Below are 15,283 nucleotides of genomic sequence, written 5' to 3' on the forward strand. Positions count from 1 at the left end.
TGTGGGAAATATGTGTTGTCTATATATGCTATATATATATACCATATGCAGTTGCATATGATAGTGTATCTTGATTTCTAAATATACTTGAAGGTTTTTCCTGTCTGCTAAGCAGATCAAGATTGAAGCGCAGAATATGATCTCTGAAATATGACACATTAACTGATGTTATTTTCAAGTAAGGATTCTTATTCATGTAGTTGTACAAATTTGTGTGCTACTGGATGAAATGCATTACAGCAGGTTTTATCTTTCCTCCCAGCCCTCCCAAACTTGCTGCTGAAATAAATGTTTTTCATTAAATCATAGGAGTTGAATACGTCAAGCAACATACAGATAGCAAAAGCTGTTTGTGCATATGTACCTAAAAATTGTGCCTAAATACTTATCTGTGTTTCTTAATTCCTAGATACAAGATTCTGCTACCCTAGACATAGAAAGAGCAAACAAAGAAATTGAAATGCTTCGGAAGCAATATGAGGCAATGTCACAAGAACTAAAGGAAGCTGTCCAGGAAGCAGAAGTAGCCAAGTGTAGGAGGGATTGGGCCTTCCAAGAGCGGGATAAGATTGTTGCAGAAAGGGAAAGCATACGGTAAACAACTGCTAGATGATACCTGAGTGATCTCTGTAACAGCTGGTGCACTGTTGATGCAGTTCTAGGATGCCTGGAATTTGCCAGCACTTCCTCTGCATTAGCAGTCATGTGGTGATTGTTTAAGAAAGTGTTGAGGGCACCTTATAAGATCTTTGTCGTTTTCTGTGCTTTCGTAACCAAAATATCTTTAGTAAATACCCTTAAGTCTAACAGCACTGCTGTGTAGGAACAGCCAGTCGTGCAATCTTTTAGGCATGCTATACTAACAATCCTGCTGTAGCTTTAGTCCTGCACATAATTCATGCACAAAAAATATCCAATGTATTTGCTACTAAATATATCTAAGGAACTAAGAAAAATACTTAAATAAGTGTTTTTTTCTGCTAGTTTAAAGAAGATAAGTAGAAATAAGGTTCTGAAAGGGATGAAGAATTAAGACGTAGCATATGTCATTTTTTTCTTCCTTATCCTTTTTTTATTTTGCAGATAAAAATCTTTTGAAACTGCTCTTTGAAATTTTACATTAACTATACAATGTGGTAAAACCAGTTTGCTTTAATGGGGTTTTAAGTAACTAGATTTAAACCTTTTTCTTTTGAAGAACTTTGTGTGACAACTTAAGGAGGGAGAGAGACCGAGCTGTGAGTGACTTGGCTGAAGCTCTTCGCAACCTGGATGACATGAGAAAGCAGAAAAATGATGCTGTTCGTGAACTGAAGGAACTGAAGTATGTTACAGAAATGACCAAACTGCATTAAAGTTTGTTTGTTTTGTTAGCTGTGGTCTTAAGCGAACCATATGTTGTTGCAGCTGGAGGCAGCAGGCATTCATGTTATAGTGTATAGAAGCATTGCCTCTATTTTTAGTTATCATGGAAATTATTATGCTGGACATTATCCATTTTATCTTATTAATGAGACTCATAATGTAAGCTTTGTGCTGTGAAGATACACTTAAGCAATACTGAGATCCTTTGACTGAAGTCATATTGACTGCATGACCCCTGCATATTTAGTTCCTCTCAACTGTTTACTCACTGGTTCATGGGAGAGGTTTTGCCATTGGTATTTATTGTGCCCAACACACTGATGAGGCTCATCTGAGGGTAAATGCATTTTGGAAGATGTGAGAAACCTAGTTGTGCACTTAGTCATGTAAAAATATTGCAAAAAATGCAAAAAATGTAAGACTATGTTAAGACAATATATAGAAATGGAAGGTCAATTTGATAGCAGACCAAGAATATTGGAAAAACAGAAGCTGAAGAAAATTTTTGACAGCTTGAATTTTTGATTTAGAAAACCAAATATAATATCCATCACAATCTTAACATTATTTTTCAGTTTATTTAAGGAGGAGTTGTCTGTGTCTGCAAGTAATAATTTTTTTGCCTAGGGAAAAGATGGAAAATCAGTTGGAAAAGGAGGCCAGATTTCGTCAGCTGATGGCCCATAGTTCCCATGACTCAGCCATAGATACAGATTCTCTGGAATGGGAAACAGAAGTGGTAGAATTTGAAAAAGACAGAGTAAGTAAAATCATACAGTGCATTGTCTTGTGTATTGCATAGCTCTGAAGCCAATTATAATCTTTGAATACTAGGTAAGATTAAAAAAAAATTTGTTATTTTTAGTTTTTTGTTTGGCAAGGAGCTGTGTAGGTCCACATGGAGGCAGCAAGTGCATGAAAGTAGTTGATAAAACCAAGCTGTTATGTACAAGCTTTATCATTTTCTTCATATGCATTATAAATAAAAACAGTTCCTACATAAAAAATTGCAGAGCACCCAGGTCCATGTAGTATAGTGGTCTTTAAGTTTGTGATTCACTGCAGACATGGCAGTGCTGAGACAGCCAAAACTTAAAATGTGAAGGAAACCGTAATATTAGAGACCGGTTCTTTTCTGACAACAACACTTAAAATCTATGCGTAAAATAGTTCATGTTTTAAGCTAATCTATTTCTCCTAGTTTTGCTCAGATCTGCTGGTTAGAAATTTTGAAGTATTAAAAGTACTTAATGATGGTGGCAACATTACTGTTCTGTTTGAAAATCTGGGATGAAAGGAGATGCTAATCTCTTGCTTGTCTGTAGAGGAAATTAAATCTCTTTTCTATTTTGGCATATTAAGTAAGGTTCTTAAGTTTAGCAATCCAGATAACCTCTACTTCTTCTCATTATCCTAGTAGTATTTTTCTCCATATAATTCCACCTTTTTTCATTGTAGTCTAAAATTTTTTAATTTGCTGCAATGTATGTAATTATGTTCTTCTATGTGAAATGTTTGGTTGGTACATCCTAGTGTTAATGGTAACTTTTTTGAACACATAAAATACACAGGTAGTCTTCCAGCTTGTGATTCATTTATAACGGCTTCTGTATATACCAGAATTTCTTCGTCATTTCTGAATGACAAACCTTAGTGATTAAATGCTGTCAAATTAAATCTCTTTTATTTTACTGCAGTATTCAGGGGTCATCTTTTGTTATGCTCTTCCAATCTGTCTGTGCTCTGACAGTCCATCTCTACAAAATCATTAATATATTCCTTTTTTGACAGAAAGATATGATTTAGTATTATTATATTTTGAAGTTAATATTGAAAAGCTAATATGAACTGAAGTTGATCCATCAGTATCACCATCTGTAAATTCTTTCAGGAATAATAATTCCCTTTTCACCAAGCTGTTTGATCACTTCTGATCAGCTCCATCAATTTTGTTCCTTGCCATCTCCTCTGTTTTAACTGATAACAAATAATTTTGCTTTTCCATTGTCTGTTAAATTAATAAGTCTAGCATATGATATGCCTGTGCTAGACCACATTGCAGCCTCATGAATTTTCCATTCATGTGCAGTTATGTAGTCATTCTTTACTTCAAAGATTGCTCTACGTTTGCATCACTGAGATCAAATATGTGCATTTTGTCATTTGTATGAGTTTCCCTTTTCGAAACATAGGGATTACACTTGCTGCTATCAAATTATAGTAATAGTACTCTGCCAACCTTGATCAAATATAGGGAAAAATCTTTGCTGACCTACTAGCATTTGAATTCCAGGGTCAGGATTATAGAGTTTAATACATTTCAGTTGTTTTATTTTTACTTAAACTTCACCTGTCTGATTAAACTTGTGTTATACATAATCACTTAGCTCAAAACTGAGAGAAATAATACTCGCTTTTCAACTCTGATGCTGTGTAATGATACTGTGATTGCTACTTGATCCTTATTTTATGGCAGCCTCATGCTCTTACCTATGTAATTTTTGTCTTACATAGGATATTTGGAAGAATCATAAGTATTTTAATATATTTTTGTCAGCTTTAGCTCAGTTTATTTTCTGGTAAATCTTTATCTTCTTGCATGCTTTGCCAGCTTTTATTAGGCATCTTTTGTACTCCCTGAAGATGTTACGTTCTTCTGATTTTGAGGGGATAACTTGAACCATACTTGAACATCTGCTTTAGACTCTACATATTTTTTCATGTTAGATTTTAAATTTAAAGTATCATCACCCTTCATTATGCTGAGATGGTTGATCCAGTGGACAGTTTCGAGTTCTCTGATCTTTAGAAGTTTATTATTTAACAGTGAAAATAGCAATAATAATTCAGTTTGTGGTCAGTTGATAGCAATTTTACTATTTTTTGGATCCGTTTTAGCAAGAACTAAATGGACATTTCCCTTTTTTGTTCAATGACTGATCTCTTAAAGATTTTTGTCACTTTTCACATCAAGAATGATCTAGTTTGGGTCAGGCTTGGTAGAATATCACTTCTAAATCTGTATATAGAAATGGTCTCCCATAATGTTAGAGCTTACTTTACTTCTGGTCTCTAGGCATACCACAGCAAAGGTCTGTCTGAGTTCACCACTAAGGCAAAATCCTGTCTCGTTACCTTGGCAATTGTTTTTTCTCCTATTCTTGAGAAACACGTCCTTGTTTTCTTATTGCACAACCAATATTGTACCTTACAACAGGTTATATGAGTCTGAATGAGCTTCTTCACGTGCTCAGCTGCTTTCCTGTTCCTCCTTGGTGGAATTCCCCATTTGTATTATTTAAGCCTTAATGTGAGAAAGAAGGATCATTCTAATGCCAGAAGACTAATGGAAATGGGAGTTTATATATTTACATACAAAAAAATGAAAACTTACCTGATGCAGAAACCCTGTAAATATAAATATATAGCGCAAACATGCAGTAATGCCTCTTGGTAACAGACACAGTTTGCCAGTGCAGTGGATTTACTTGTTATTAACATTTACTAGGATGATATGGACTTGAAAGCACTTGGTTTTGATGTGGCAGAAGGTGTGAACGAGCCGTACCTCCCTGGAGACTGCGGGATCTTCGTTACCAAAGTAGACAAAGGAAGCATTGCTGATGGTCGGTTAAGGTAGGGTCTGACTTTAGAAGATAGCTGTTGGTTTTTTGATCATAGTAATCTGAGCATATTGGGAATTGTCATCATTATTTTAATTTCGTGAAATTCTTTTTTCTTTGTCATTTGCCATGTATATGTTATTAATGTTGGTTGGGAAATCACACTGAGAAGACCGGTGCGTAAAAGCATTACAGAAATTAAACACTGTTTGACTCAGCACTCAAAAGAATTTGAAATGTTCTTTTGTTGCACTGTGCCCTGTTTACTCCATTATTATTATCTCCTCAAACCTATATCTATTTATTTAAATTTGGGAAAGACATGAGAGTAGGTAATTGAGGGAGAGCAAGAGAACAGGAGAGTAGAGCAAGGGATCATCTGGAACCATCTGCTATTCTTGGTATTGATAGAAGCTTTTTAGTAACTCCTCTCAGTACAACGTATTGTTTTTAATCAAGAAGTAGTCATTAGTGATTTAAGGATATACTTTTCCTGGTGAAGTGCAGACTAGCAGTCCTGGTTTCATTTAGCTGCTGTTTAATGCTTTTTCAGGAATGGATAACTCCAGATAAGGAAGGATGATTTTATTGAGATCAGCTCTGTGCATGCCTTGTCATGGAACATTATTCATGTGCTGTGTCCAGCAAAGTGTGCTTATAACTGACCTGCCTAATTCTGTATATCTACCAGAGTGAATGATTGGCTGCTGAAGATAAATGATGTGGATCTTACCAATAAGGATAAAAAGCAAGTTATAAAAGCTGTTCTAAATGGAGGAGGTGTTATTAATATGGTGGTTCGAAGAAGGAAGTCTTTAGGTGGGCGAGTGATAACACCTCTTCATATCAATGTTTCTGGACATAAAGGTAATGACTATAAAGAGTGGATGTAAATGGCACATGTTTGTTCAGCCAAATAAGGCTTAAGATAAAGGTCCATGTTCTCTGAGCCTTTGTTTAAATCACTTTTACATGTTAATGGACTCCTAGAGAGGAATTTTTTTTTTTTTTTTTAAGCAAACCAAGAATGCTGTTATTGATAATAGCTTCATCTTGTTAAGTACAGGCTTTCTTTTTGTCCTTGGGCGGGTTTTAGTTGATTCTTTTTTTTAAATACTTGTCTCTAGTTGACTGCCTGCTTGGAATGTTCATGGGTGTGTACAAGTCTGTTAAACCCAGTTACCCCATCTTTGTGTGCTTGTATTAATTTTTGGGATATTGAAAGTCCTTGTTTTCCCTGTCTTGTTATTTCCTTGAAAGGGTTTTCAGAAATTGAGATTCAGCTAGATTTGTAGTCATATTTCTTTCTTGTGCAGGCAGGTCAGACATGCCATTTGAGCAATATATTTGAATTGTTTGAATCAAATTCTTTATCTATTTCAGATAGTGGGGTCAGTCTAGAAAATGGAGTATTTGTTGCTGCTGTTGTGCCCGGAAGCCCAGCTGCCAAAGAGGGTACCCTTACTGTGGGAGACAGAATAATTGCTGTACGTCTTAATCCATTTGCCTTTTAAAATTTTTATTTATTTGGAAGTGTTATCATTGATGCTACTCTTCAATATGCCAAACATTCAAATTAGTTTTTACTTTTGCAATATTAAGTCCTTTTTATAAATTCACTGGATATTTATTCTAAATTAATCTTTTTGTGTGCTCAGTGATTAATATAATGTGCAGCTTATTTTCTGAGTTCATATGAGAAATTTGTTTAGAAGGATTAGCTTATTCTTCACGCTTGGCATGCATATATATATCTATATATGTTTATATATATAGATATATTTATAAATATATATTGAAAATGACACCTGTCATACTGACTAGGAAAGGTCAGTTCCAAAGAGGCATCCCTTCATTGCATGAGAGGTTCCTTGTCTTATAAATGTTGAAGGCACAGCTGCCATCTGTTCTGGGGAGGGAGTCTGTCCCTGCTGCCTTTGCAGCCTTACAGGATGGGTGTGGTTTGTGCACTGTCAAAGGGGAGGTGTGTGCTGTTTGTACAACTGCACAGAAGGTGTAATGATCTGGTGGTGTCACCCTGTGTCCCTGCAGGAGCAGCAGATTGGACTTAGGAGTTGTCCATCCGTCACTCTTGAAAATGCACAAGTATCTACCAGACTTCAGTCACATATATATGTGTAGCCTAGTATATTCCCTGTCTCAGAGATCATCTACCTTAAATGCTCCCTACCTATTACCTCTGGTTTACAGATGTCTATTGTGGTTTCTTTTGTCTGCAGATCAATGGCATTGCACTAGATAATAAGTCACTTACTGAATGTGAAGCTCTGCTTCGAAATTGTAGGGATTCCCTTACTCTGTCACTCGTGAAGGTGAGTAGCAGAGGCCAAGTTTGCAAATTCTCTTGAACTTAGCAGAATTATTGTAGTTGTTCAAGGAAGAGTATATGCAGGAAAATGAGTATATCAAAATTGGAAGAAGACAACCATTTGGATGCATTTCTCTGGTGGTACGCTTCCTCAACAGTTACTTCCTAAGTAATGCTCTTGTGCCATCTAGTAGGAATAAGACTACCTTACTATCTTCTTTCTCATTTGTTTGCTAGTTACATGAAATGAGTGCTATCACAATTGCTTGCTGCTTCTTGCTTTTTTTTCAGAGCTGCAGCACTTTTGTACGTGAAAGATCAACTGCCTGCTGACTAAAGAAAGTTAGCTTTTTGTCAGGAGGGAGTTGTGCGGAAAACTGAACTATTGCTATCATGAAGATTAGTATAAGGCTTTGATTTTCAGGCTTATTTCTATAAAATATGTATTCTGTTTAGCTTTTTGAGTTTAGAATCCTATTATTCTGGGCCTGCCACATGGATTTGAGCTGTAATTTCAGATCTAGAGAGCTTGAGGTTTTACAAAAGTAAGATGAATGTTTCCGGGGAAGTGGGCAATCAAAGTTCTCTTACTGGCATCACTTATCAGAGGCAGAAGTAGAATGCAGGTCCTTTCACTTTCAGTTGAGTACTTTTGCCACCATGTGGAGTTGCCGTTTTGGAATTGCTCTGAAAAGGTTATAAAAATTTTTCTAGCTTCATTTTATCTGATGTTCTGTGCTTTGAATTGTAAGATATTATTAAGTGTATATTCAGGTATAGATAAATCAAGGAGGCTAGGATATGACTCATACTAAACAGAAATCAGCCACAATAATATGGTGATCACATGTGGTTTTTGTTTTAGGTTTTTCCTCAGAGTTCATCTTGGAGTGGTCAAAATATATTTGAAAATTTGAAGGATTCAGAAAAAATATCAAACTGTAGAGTTCATGCATCAGAGATACAAGCACAAAATAAAAGAAATCTGAAACTCAACAGCTCAACCCAGACTGACATTTTCAATCCAGACATCATGGATGGCAAGAAGGAGCAGAGCGATCAGGGCAGCACTTCATTCTGCGATCACAAACCTTTCCCTAGTAACACGTTACGAGTTGACTCTCGTAGGAACACGGTGCACAGCTGCCATAGTAATTCAGAGCACAGTCTCAGCTCCTTCAGCCCAGAGACATATGGGGACCAAGGCTATGGAGCTGTTGACTTGGACAACAGGAGGCTGCCTTATGAACCGACAGGAACTGACTGTGTGATGGTTGAGACAGCATTTGACAAAGGACATGGAACTAAGCATAGCGGTGGTACCTGGCCAAAAGTCATGGTTAATATCTCAGCAACAGAAACAGAAAAGTTCTCTGTGTATAAAAAGCCAAAACAAAGGAAATCTATCTTTGACCCTGATACTTTCAAAAGGCCACCAACTCCTCCCAAACTGGATTACCTTTCCCCTAATCAGGTGACAGGCCATTCACCTCAGCCATCAAAAGCTGAAGTGGCTTCAACACCTCCAACTCCTCCTAAGAGAAGTGACTCCATCAAATTTAAACATAAACAGCAGGCAAGCTCTGCATCAGAGTCTACGGTGACAACAGGATCACCACCCACCAGCCCAGCCACTGCCCAAGCCCCGGTTTCCTTGGCACTTAAACAGGACCCTGCTACTCTCAAGGGGCGCAGCAGGAATGCTGGGCATTATTATCGGGAGGAGGGAGTTGACTGCACTCACCTTTCTTCAAGGAAATCCTGTGAAGATGACATTGGCTTTCAAAGAGTTGAAGAGCCAGAGATTAAAAGACCTCGACCAAAATCAGCTCCTGCTCTGAGGCACAAAATGACCCCTGTGCCCATTCCTAATCCTGCACTTCAGGTAGAAGCCTGGTATATTGAAGCACAAAACTAGAAACCTTGAAGTATAATTAGCAGTGTGGTTTTGAGTGCCCAGTTAGGTACCAGAGCAGGAGGAGCATAGCCCATCCTCAGAATTCAGGCCCTTTGAACTCAGGCTCACTTGGCACTTGGCAGTATCACAAAATACAAAACAATATGTGGAGTTCCAGTATTTAGCAGGCAGTGGTGGCCACCAAACAGAAAGAAAGAGTTCTGCTTAGCTGCCATACCTGGGGTTTTAATGCTGCTTGTTGGAACATCTGGGCTCCTGTATGTTTTTGACAACATGAAAAGACATAAATAAAACCACAGACCATCAGCTTTAGAGAAACTGAAAATAGTTTCTGCAGTTTTACTAAGTTGGATTGGTTGTCCGGATCACTGTACAATTTAATGGAAAAAGGTGTACCACCCATAGTATTGATTTTTTTGTCTTTTGAAGTGTCATAATAATTTTGTACATCTTAGCTGAAATTCAAAGGGTGTTAGGCCCATTACACTATAAAGGTGAACTGTTTCCTGCAAAAATACTGGTCTAAGAGAATGCCTGGAAGGTTTTTAATGCCTTTTTTTTTTGGTCTGCTTCCATTTTGTTTTCTCTACTTCCATTCCTTATGCACTCCCAAACATTTTAGAGAAAAATAGTTATGGGCCTTAGGCCTCTGTGTAAGCAGTGCTCAGCAAAAGATTAAAACATACCTGTATTACCAACACAATCAAAAAAAATCATAGTAGCTGCTCTGAAGAACATTAACTCTGTCCCAGTCAAAACCAGCACAACAAATGACAGAAAAGCATAAGAATTTAATTTTGTAACTGTAATCAGTAGGTTTGATCTGGAGAGCATTATGGCTAAGAGAGAGGTCACAAGAACTGCACTGCAAGAGGTGAAGGAGGGCATATTTCAATGTCATATATTAGCATGTGTCTAACCATGAAACAGGATCAAGATATTGGACACATTTGAATTGGGGGTGTTTGCTTTATATAGAATATCGAGTTGATACATTAGCACTGATAGTCCTGTTCTTCATTGTAGTGCATTGTCTTGAGCATATGCACCACCCCACTTATAATTGTAGTAATATTTGTATGAGAAATAAGTGAGTAAAGAGTTGCCAGTTGTGACAAGGACACGTGTAGGTGGGGACTTATGCCCAGGAGATTTGTTAGCTGGAACAGAGTGGGTGGTTTTGGCACTCACTGTTGAAGAGACCAAAGAATATATGGGGACATACTGTGTTTGCTCCAATGTGCTGCCCATGCTATGTTACAGGTGGCAAGTAGGTGTTTGTTTGAGGTAAAGAAGAAAATGACATAATAGAATTACAATTACTTTTTTTGTTGTTTTTTTAAGGTTACTTTATGTCTTAGTTAATTTTTGCTTCTAGGATTAAATTAAAACTAAGTCATATGATTCTCTTTAATTTTTCTTCTCTTTCCCCTGTCCAACCAGAAAATAGGCAGAGCTTTGTAACTCTAAAGTTGTTGGTGGAGAGCACAAGTGATACTGTGCCTCAAAATTGTGGACATTAGTCAGTGAAAATTTTTTTTTGGTGGAATTGCCCTTGTCCTTTGCAACTACATCAGGTTGTTTATGACAGTAGTGTCCTGTCTGCACGCATTCACTCCTGAAGTAGTATTTGCATTAGCAAAACACATATTGGCCATATTGGGTGTTGTAATTTTGCTTAGATCTGTATATACACAGTTCATTTTGTGTACTTGGATAAGTTGATAAATTTAGGCTGAATAGTAGGTGGAACAATTACTACTAGTGCAGACATAAAAATGATCAAGTACTGGTTCTAAGAAGGCACCTCTGCCTTTTAGTCTTTGTGCTCTCAGTAATTCTTCATTTAATTAAAACACTGTCATTATAAAAATTTTTAAGTACATTTTCAGGAATTATTTTTCACTTTTTATGTGCATCAGCTACATATTTGTGTTGTACATTTCAAATGTGTGAATGCCACATGCTGAGCCCTGCATTTGCAGCTCTCCTGCATCACTGTCAATATCTGAGCTATTCTCATATGTTCTTAACTCACCAGTGTCTACTTGTTATATACAGAACAGAAGTTGTGAGGTCCTAAGACCTAAATTGCATGTTGAAGAGAGGTTATTCCACATTTATCTGGAAATGCAGGCCTAGAGGAAAACGCTTTGTAGCTTTTTAGCCAGAGTTTGTGTAGCAAGCACTTGTCAAAATAGTGGCTGAATTAGCCTGTGAAAGTGTTATTTTAAAGGAGAAATATAACTGTATGTTGGGTGTTTCATTGATGCAAAAGGTATTAGTTGCAAATATTGGCCTAAGAAGAATACAAAAAATAAAGTAACAAAGTAGGATGGAGGGAAAATGCATAGAAGGACATCACTGAAAGACACATGTCTAAGAAGTACTGTGGTGGCACATTCTGGAACAGATACTTGAAAGTTTGATGTTGCTTATTGTTCCACAGTTTGGCTGTTTTACTCTTTTGAATCTCCAGCTTCCTGTAATCAAATTTCTGTGTTCTTGTAGATGCAGAAATATGCTCCAGCTAGTGAGGAGCATCTGTCTCCAGAGCTACAGGAATGGGCACCATATTCTCCCAAACGTTCTGCTAGGCACAGCGATGGCTTTGTGCCTGCTGCCTTATACCCTGGCAGCATGTCAGCAGGTGAGTGACAGAGCTCCAGGCTGCTTTCTAGGAATGCCCCAAGGCACTTGTCCATGTTGGACAATATTGGGGATTAGTCGCGTTAAGTATGGAAGAAACGTGACTCACAAAACCTGTTTGCATGGTCTGTTGTAGTCTGAACATGGTGTGCTCAGCTTTTGGACTGTAAAGAAGTGAATCTTGATTCAGAAGAATTGCTAAGGAAGCTGAGCAACTTCTGTCTGAAGGATTTGTGTTTCATCAGTTTCTATGCAGAGAGGTTCTCAATATGTTAGTGCAGAACAAGGTGTAGCCTGTCCTTTAGGAGGAAAAGCAAGATTTTCAGTATTTTTGATAGTAAATGAAGGTATCCTTTAGCTGCTTCATTTCTGAAATTCTTCCAAAGAAAAAATCTGATACTGGGGAAGTGAAACATATTAAATTCTACCTGTTGGAAACATTTGGGGTATCTGATGTTGAGTGCCCACACTGGCTGTGATCTTAATCTAAGTGAAAGGTTAAATGTGAGTGTGTTTGAGATATTAAGATAGTGAAGAGAGGACTCACAAGAAGCTCAGTATATATCAGTATAATTATGTGGAACAGAAAACAGTATTTTGTCTCAGTTGTTGAACAGTTTTTGGTATTGAAGTTCATGTTAGCAGGTTTTGAATTGGCACTGACTAAATGGAGTGCTTAAGGAGGTAATTAGGGTATTGTATGCTAGTTACTTTGAAATAGTCAAGAAGCATTTGGTAAATGTGCTGTCAGATTGCTCAGTCTTTAGTGTCTAGATTTAGGTTTCAGTTTTCAGCAGCTGTATATTAAATTTCCAATCAGGTGATGCTGATTTTTATGAGTTTATTCTGTCTTCTTGTAAAGCTCCAAACTCCTGTAAGTTCTAGAAGTTATGGAAGATTTTATTCTGACTGGAGAACATGACGGTAATAATCAGTGTATCTGGAACAATGGACAGCTTCAAACAGTGGTGCCCCAAACATTTGAAGACGTGCTCAAGAGTAGCTCAGACCAAGAAGCTTTTGCTCTTCTTTGATTTCTTTTACTCTTCTCTCACTTTCTCTTAATTGCAGAAGAAATAGTATTAAAAGTATTATTTCTAACCTTGTAGTTAACTTTCATCTTAGCATGATACTTTTGCACAATAACTGAGTCGAGTCAAACCTATTGTAGACAATGAGTCTATGTCTTGAATTTTTTGCTACTCTGTTCTATGCTACCAACTCATTTAAGAGGAGATTTTAAGATACTTTGATTTAGTACTGAAGGATGAATATACTTTAAAAAGCAGCTTGAGTAATAAATTTTCGAAATAAATATTAGAATTTAAAGTCACTATAGAAGTGGGACTCTTTGAGGCAACAAAAGAGAGGAACCAGAATAATTATAGCTACAGCCAGTTCAAGTGCCAAATAAAATCTTGCATGCTGGTTGGATGACTAAATTTAGAATTTCTATTTCTGGTTAAAAAAATTCTGTACTTGAAAACAGAAAACATTTATTTACTAGCACATATTAAAATCATATGCTGTGAATGGCTTGATTTTTGGTAATATAATCCACTTTATTACTGACTCATTACAGAATTATGAAGAAGATTTTATACATGCATGTATTATCAAAAAAATGTTGTATGGCACTTAATAATGTATTTGTATACTAATATTTTTATTTATCATACATATAAATGTTAAAATACATAATTATGAAGTATTAAGGTATATTTTAAATCTAGACTTTATATGCCAATGTTGATAAGAATATGCTTATATCATTGAAGCAGGGACAGTACCAAGGAGCTTAGCACCGTGTCCTGCAGTGACTGCTGTCATGAGAAATCCAATCTATACTGCATGGAGCCATAGAGTTCACACCAGCAATTGCCCATCAGTTGCCAGCCAAATATGTCATCAGCATCTGCATCCCAGGTGTTTTAAAACTTATATCTCCCTAAAATTTTGTTTCCATTAGAGAAAAATTGCTTCTAGTAGTTTGGTAGAGTGCAGAGTGAAACATGGTGCTGTTGTATGTTGTTTTTATCCAGTGGTCTCAAACCCATTATGGCATATAAATGATGTGCCAGTTGCTTTCAGTAACTGATGGATTAGGTTTTCCTCTGCCCCACTTACTGATGCTGACAAAGCAATTGATTGTTTTAATTAGTTAATTTCTATTTTTTTTTCTTGTCACTGCCAAAACAAACAAAGCTTTCTCCTGTTTTATAGTACTTCAAGGCTATTTTTCTTCTGGCTTCTGATAATTCATAAAATGATGGGACAATGTGGAAGTGGAAACAAAATAAGCATTTTTTTTTTTCAGCACATGGGCTAACCAAAATTTTTTGTTGGCCAGTTTGCTGAGGTTCTTTGCCCAGTTCTAACTGTTGCCCTATTCTGCTTTTCTTTTGATGCAGTTCTCAGCATCAAGGTCGCCTGAGTTTGGACCTAAGTCATAAACACTCCAATGACTACTCTGAAAATTCACGTACAAGAGCATCTCATGGCTCAAATTCATTGCCATCTAGTGCCAGACTTGGTAACCAGCTTTCCTGATTTATTTTCTGTGGGATTCCTGTATATTGGAGAAAATTATAAATGGAAAACTCCTTAAGTACCCATATTATGGGATTGTCATGGTTAGCAAAGCCTAAAGGTTTCTGGTGTTCCTTTGCTTCATTTCATGTGGGTTTATGACTAAAGGTGTTCCCTGAAAGTTGCTGTGTTTAATTTGTTCTTTACAGTCTCTTTGAAATGGTCTCTGTGTGTGAGGGATTCTCCTTTCCATGTTACTCTTTAAAAGTATCGTGAGAGAGATGGGACACAGGGCCAAAGGTTCAATGAGCTGGTGATAAGAACGAAAAGGAGAGAGCTCCCTGAAGAAAAAGTCAAGGATGACTAATGGCCAAATGTAAATTGTATTCTTGGAAAACAAATTATACTTTCATTTAGTTAATTGACATGTAAATATTTTGTTATGCCTAGCCTAATGATACCAAAGCAAATGCATACTTTGTAGCACTGGCATTTGAACATTTTAGATTTTTTAGATTTTAAATTATGTAATAACTGGGGTTTTTATAGGTGTTTGTGTTCCTGCATTCTGTCAGAGGTTGAGTAGAGCATGGTAGCTTTATAAGCACAGAAAAAAGGGGTGTAACAATTTGCAACCAGTATTGGTGATGATGTATTCATCCAAGCAGAATGTAATCAGAATATTTTAAATGCCCCTTGCAAAGTCCCATGGATTCTTAGTGAACAGAGATGTTAGATTCTTGCTTGGACTTGGAATAAAGTTTAACTTCATAGGAAAATACTTAAAAATATTTTTTTCATACAAGAATGTACAGTGCATATGTACAGTGTAGCTGCATTATGTTCTGTTTATACTGACTGTGTAATCAA

The 15,283-nt window shown here is 36.7% G+C and overlaps 1 protein-coding gene across 5 annotated transcripts in view; it reads left to right on the plus strand.

Annotated features, from left to right (window-relative positions):
• DLG5 (discs large MAGUK scaffold protein 5) overlaps positions 1-15,283 on the plus strand; it is a 95,307-nt gene that overhangs the window by 62,008 nt on the left and 18,016 nt on the right. For 3 of the 5 annotated variants that reach the window (XM_030275921.4, XM_012574518.5, XM_030275922.4), the window contains exons 9-19: positions 410-594; positions 1,199-1,324; positions 1,993-2,125; positions 4,874-5,001; positions 5,680-5,855; positions 6,372-6,475; positions 7,229-7,321; positions 8,183-9,202; positions 11,747-11,885; positions 13,663-13,810; positions 14,296-14,417. In XM_030275921.4, the coding sequence (XP_030131781.4) occupies positions 410-594; positions 1,199-1,324; positions 1,993-2,125; positions 4,874-5,001; positions 5,680-5,855; positions 6,372-6,475; positions 7,229-7,321; positions 8,183-9,202; positions 11,747-11,885; positions 13,663-13,810; positions 14,296-14,417 (2,374 nt within the window). The remainder of the gene's footprint in view (positions 1-409; positions 595-1,198; positions 1,325-1,992; positions 2,126-4,873; positions 5,002-5,679; positions 5,856-6,371; positions 6,476-7,228; positions 7,322-8,182; positions 9,203-11,746; positions 11,886-13,662; positions 13,811-14,295; positions 14,418-15,283) is intronic. The other 2 variants (XM_012574517.5, XM_012574520.5) reach the window with 1 other exon arrangement.

This window comes from Taeniopygia guttata, chromosome 6 (assembly GCF_048771995.1).
Source record: "Taeniopygia guttata chromosome 6, bTaeGut7.mat, whole genome shotgun sequence".
NCBI classification, from domain to species: domain Eukaryota; kingdom Metazoa; phylum Chordata; class Aves; order Passeriformes; family Estrildidae; genus Taeniopygia; species Taeniopygia guttata.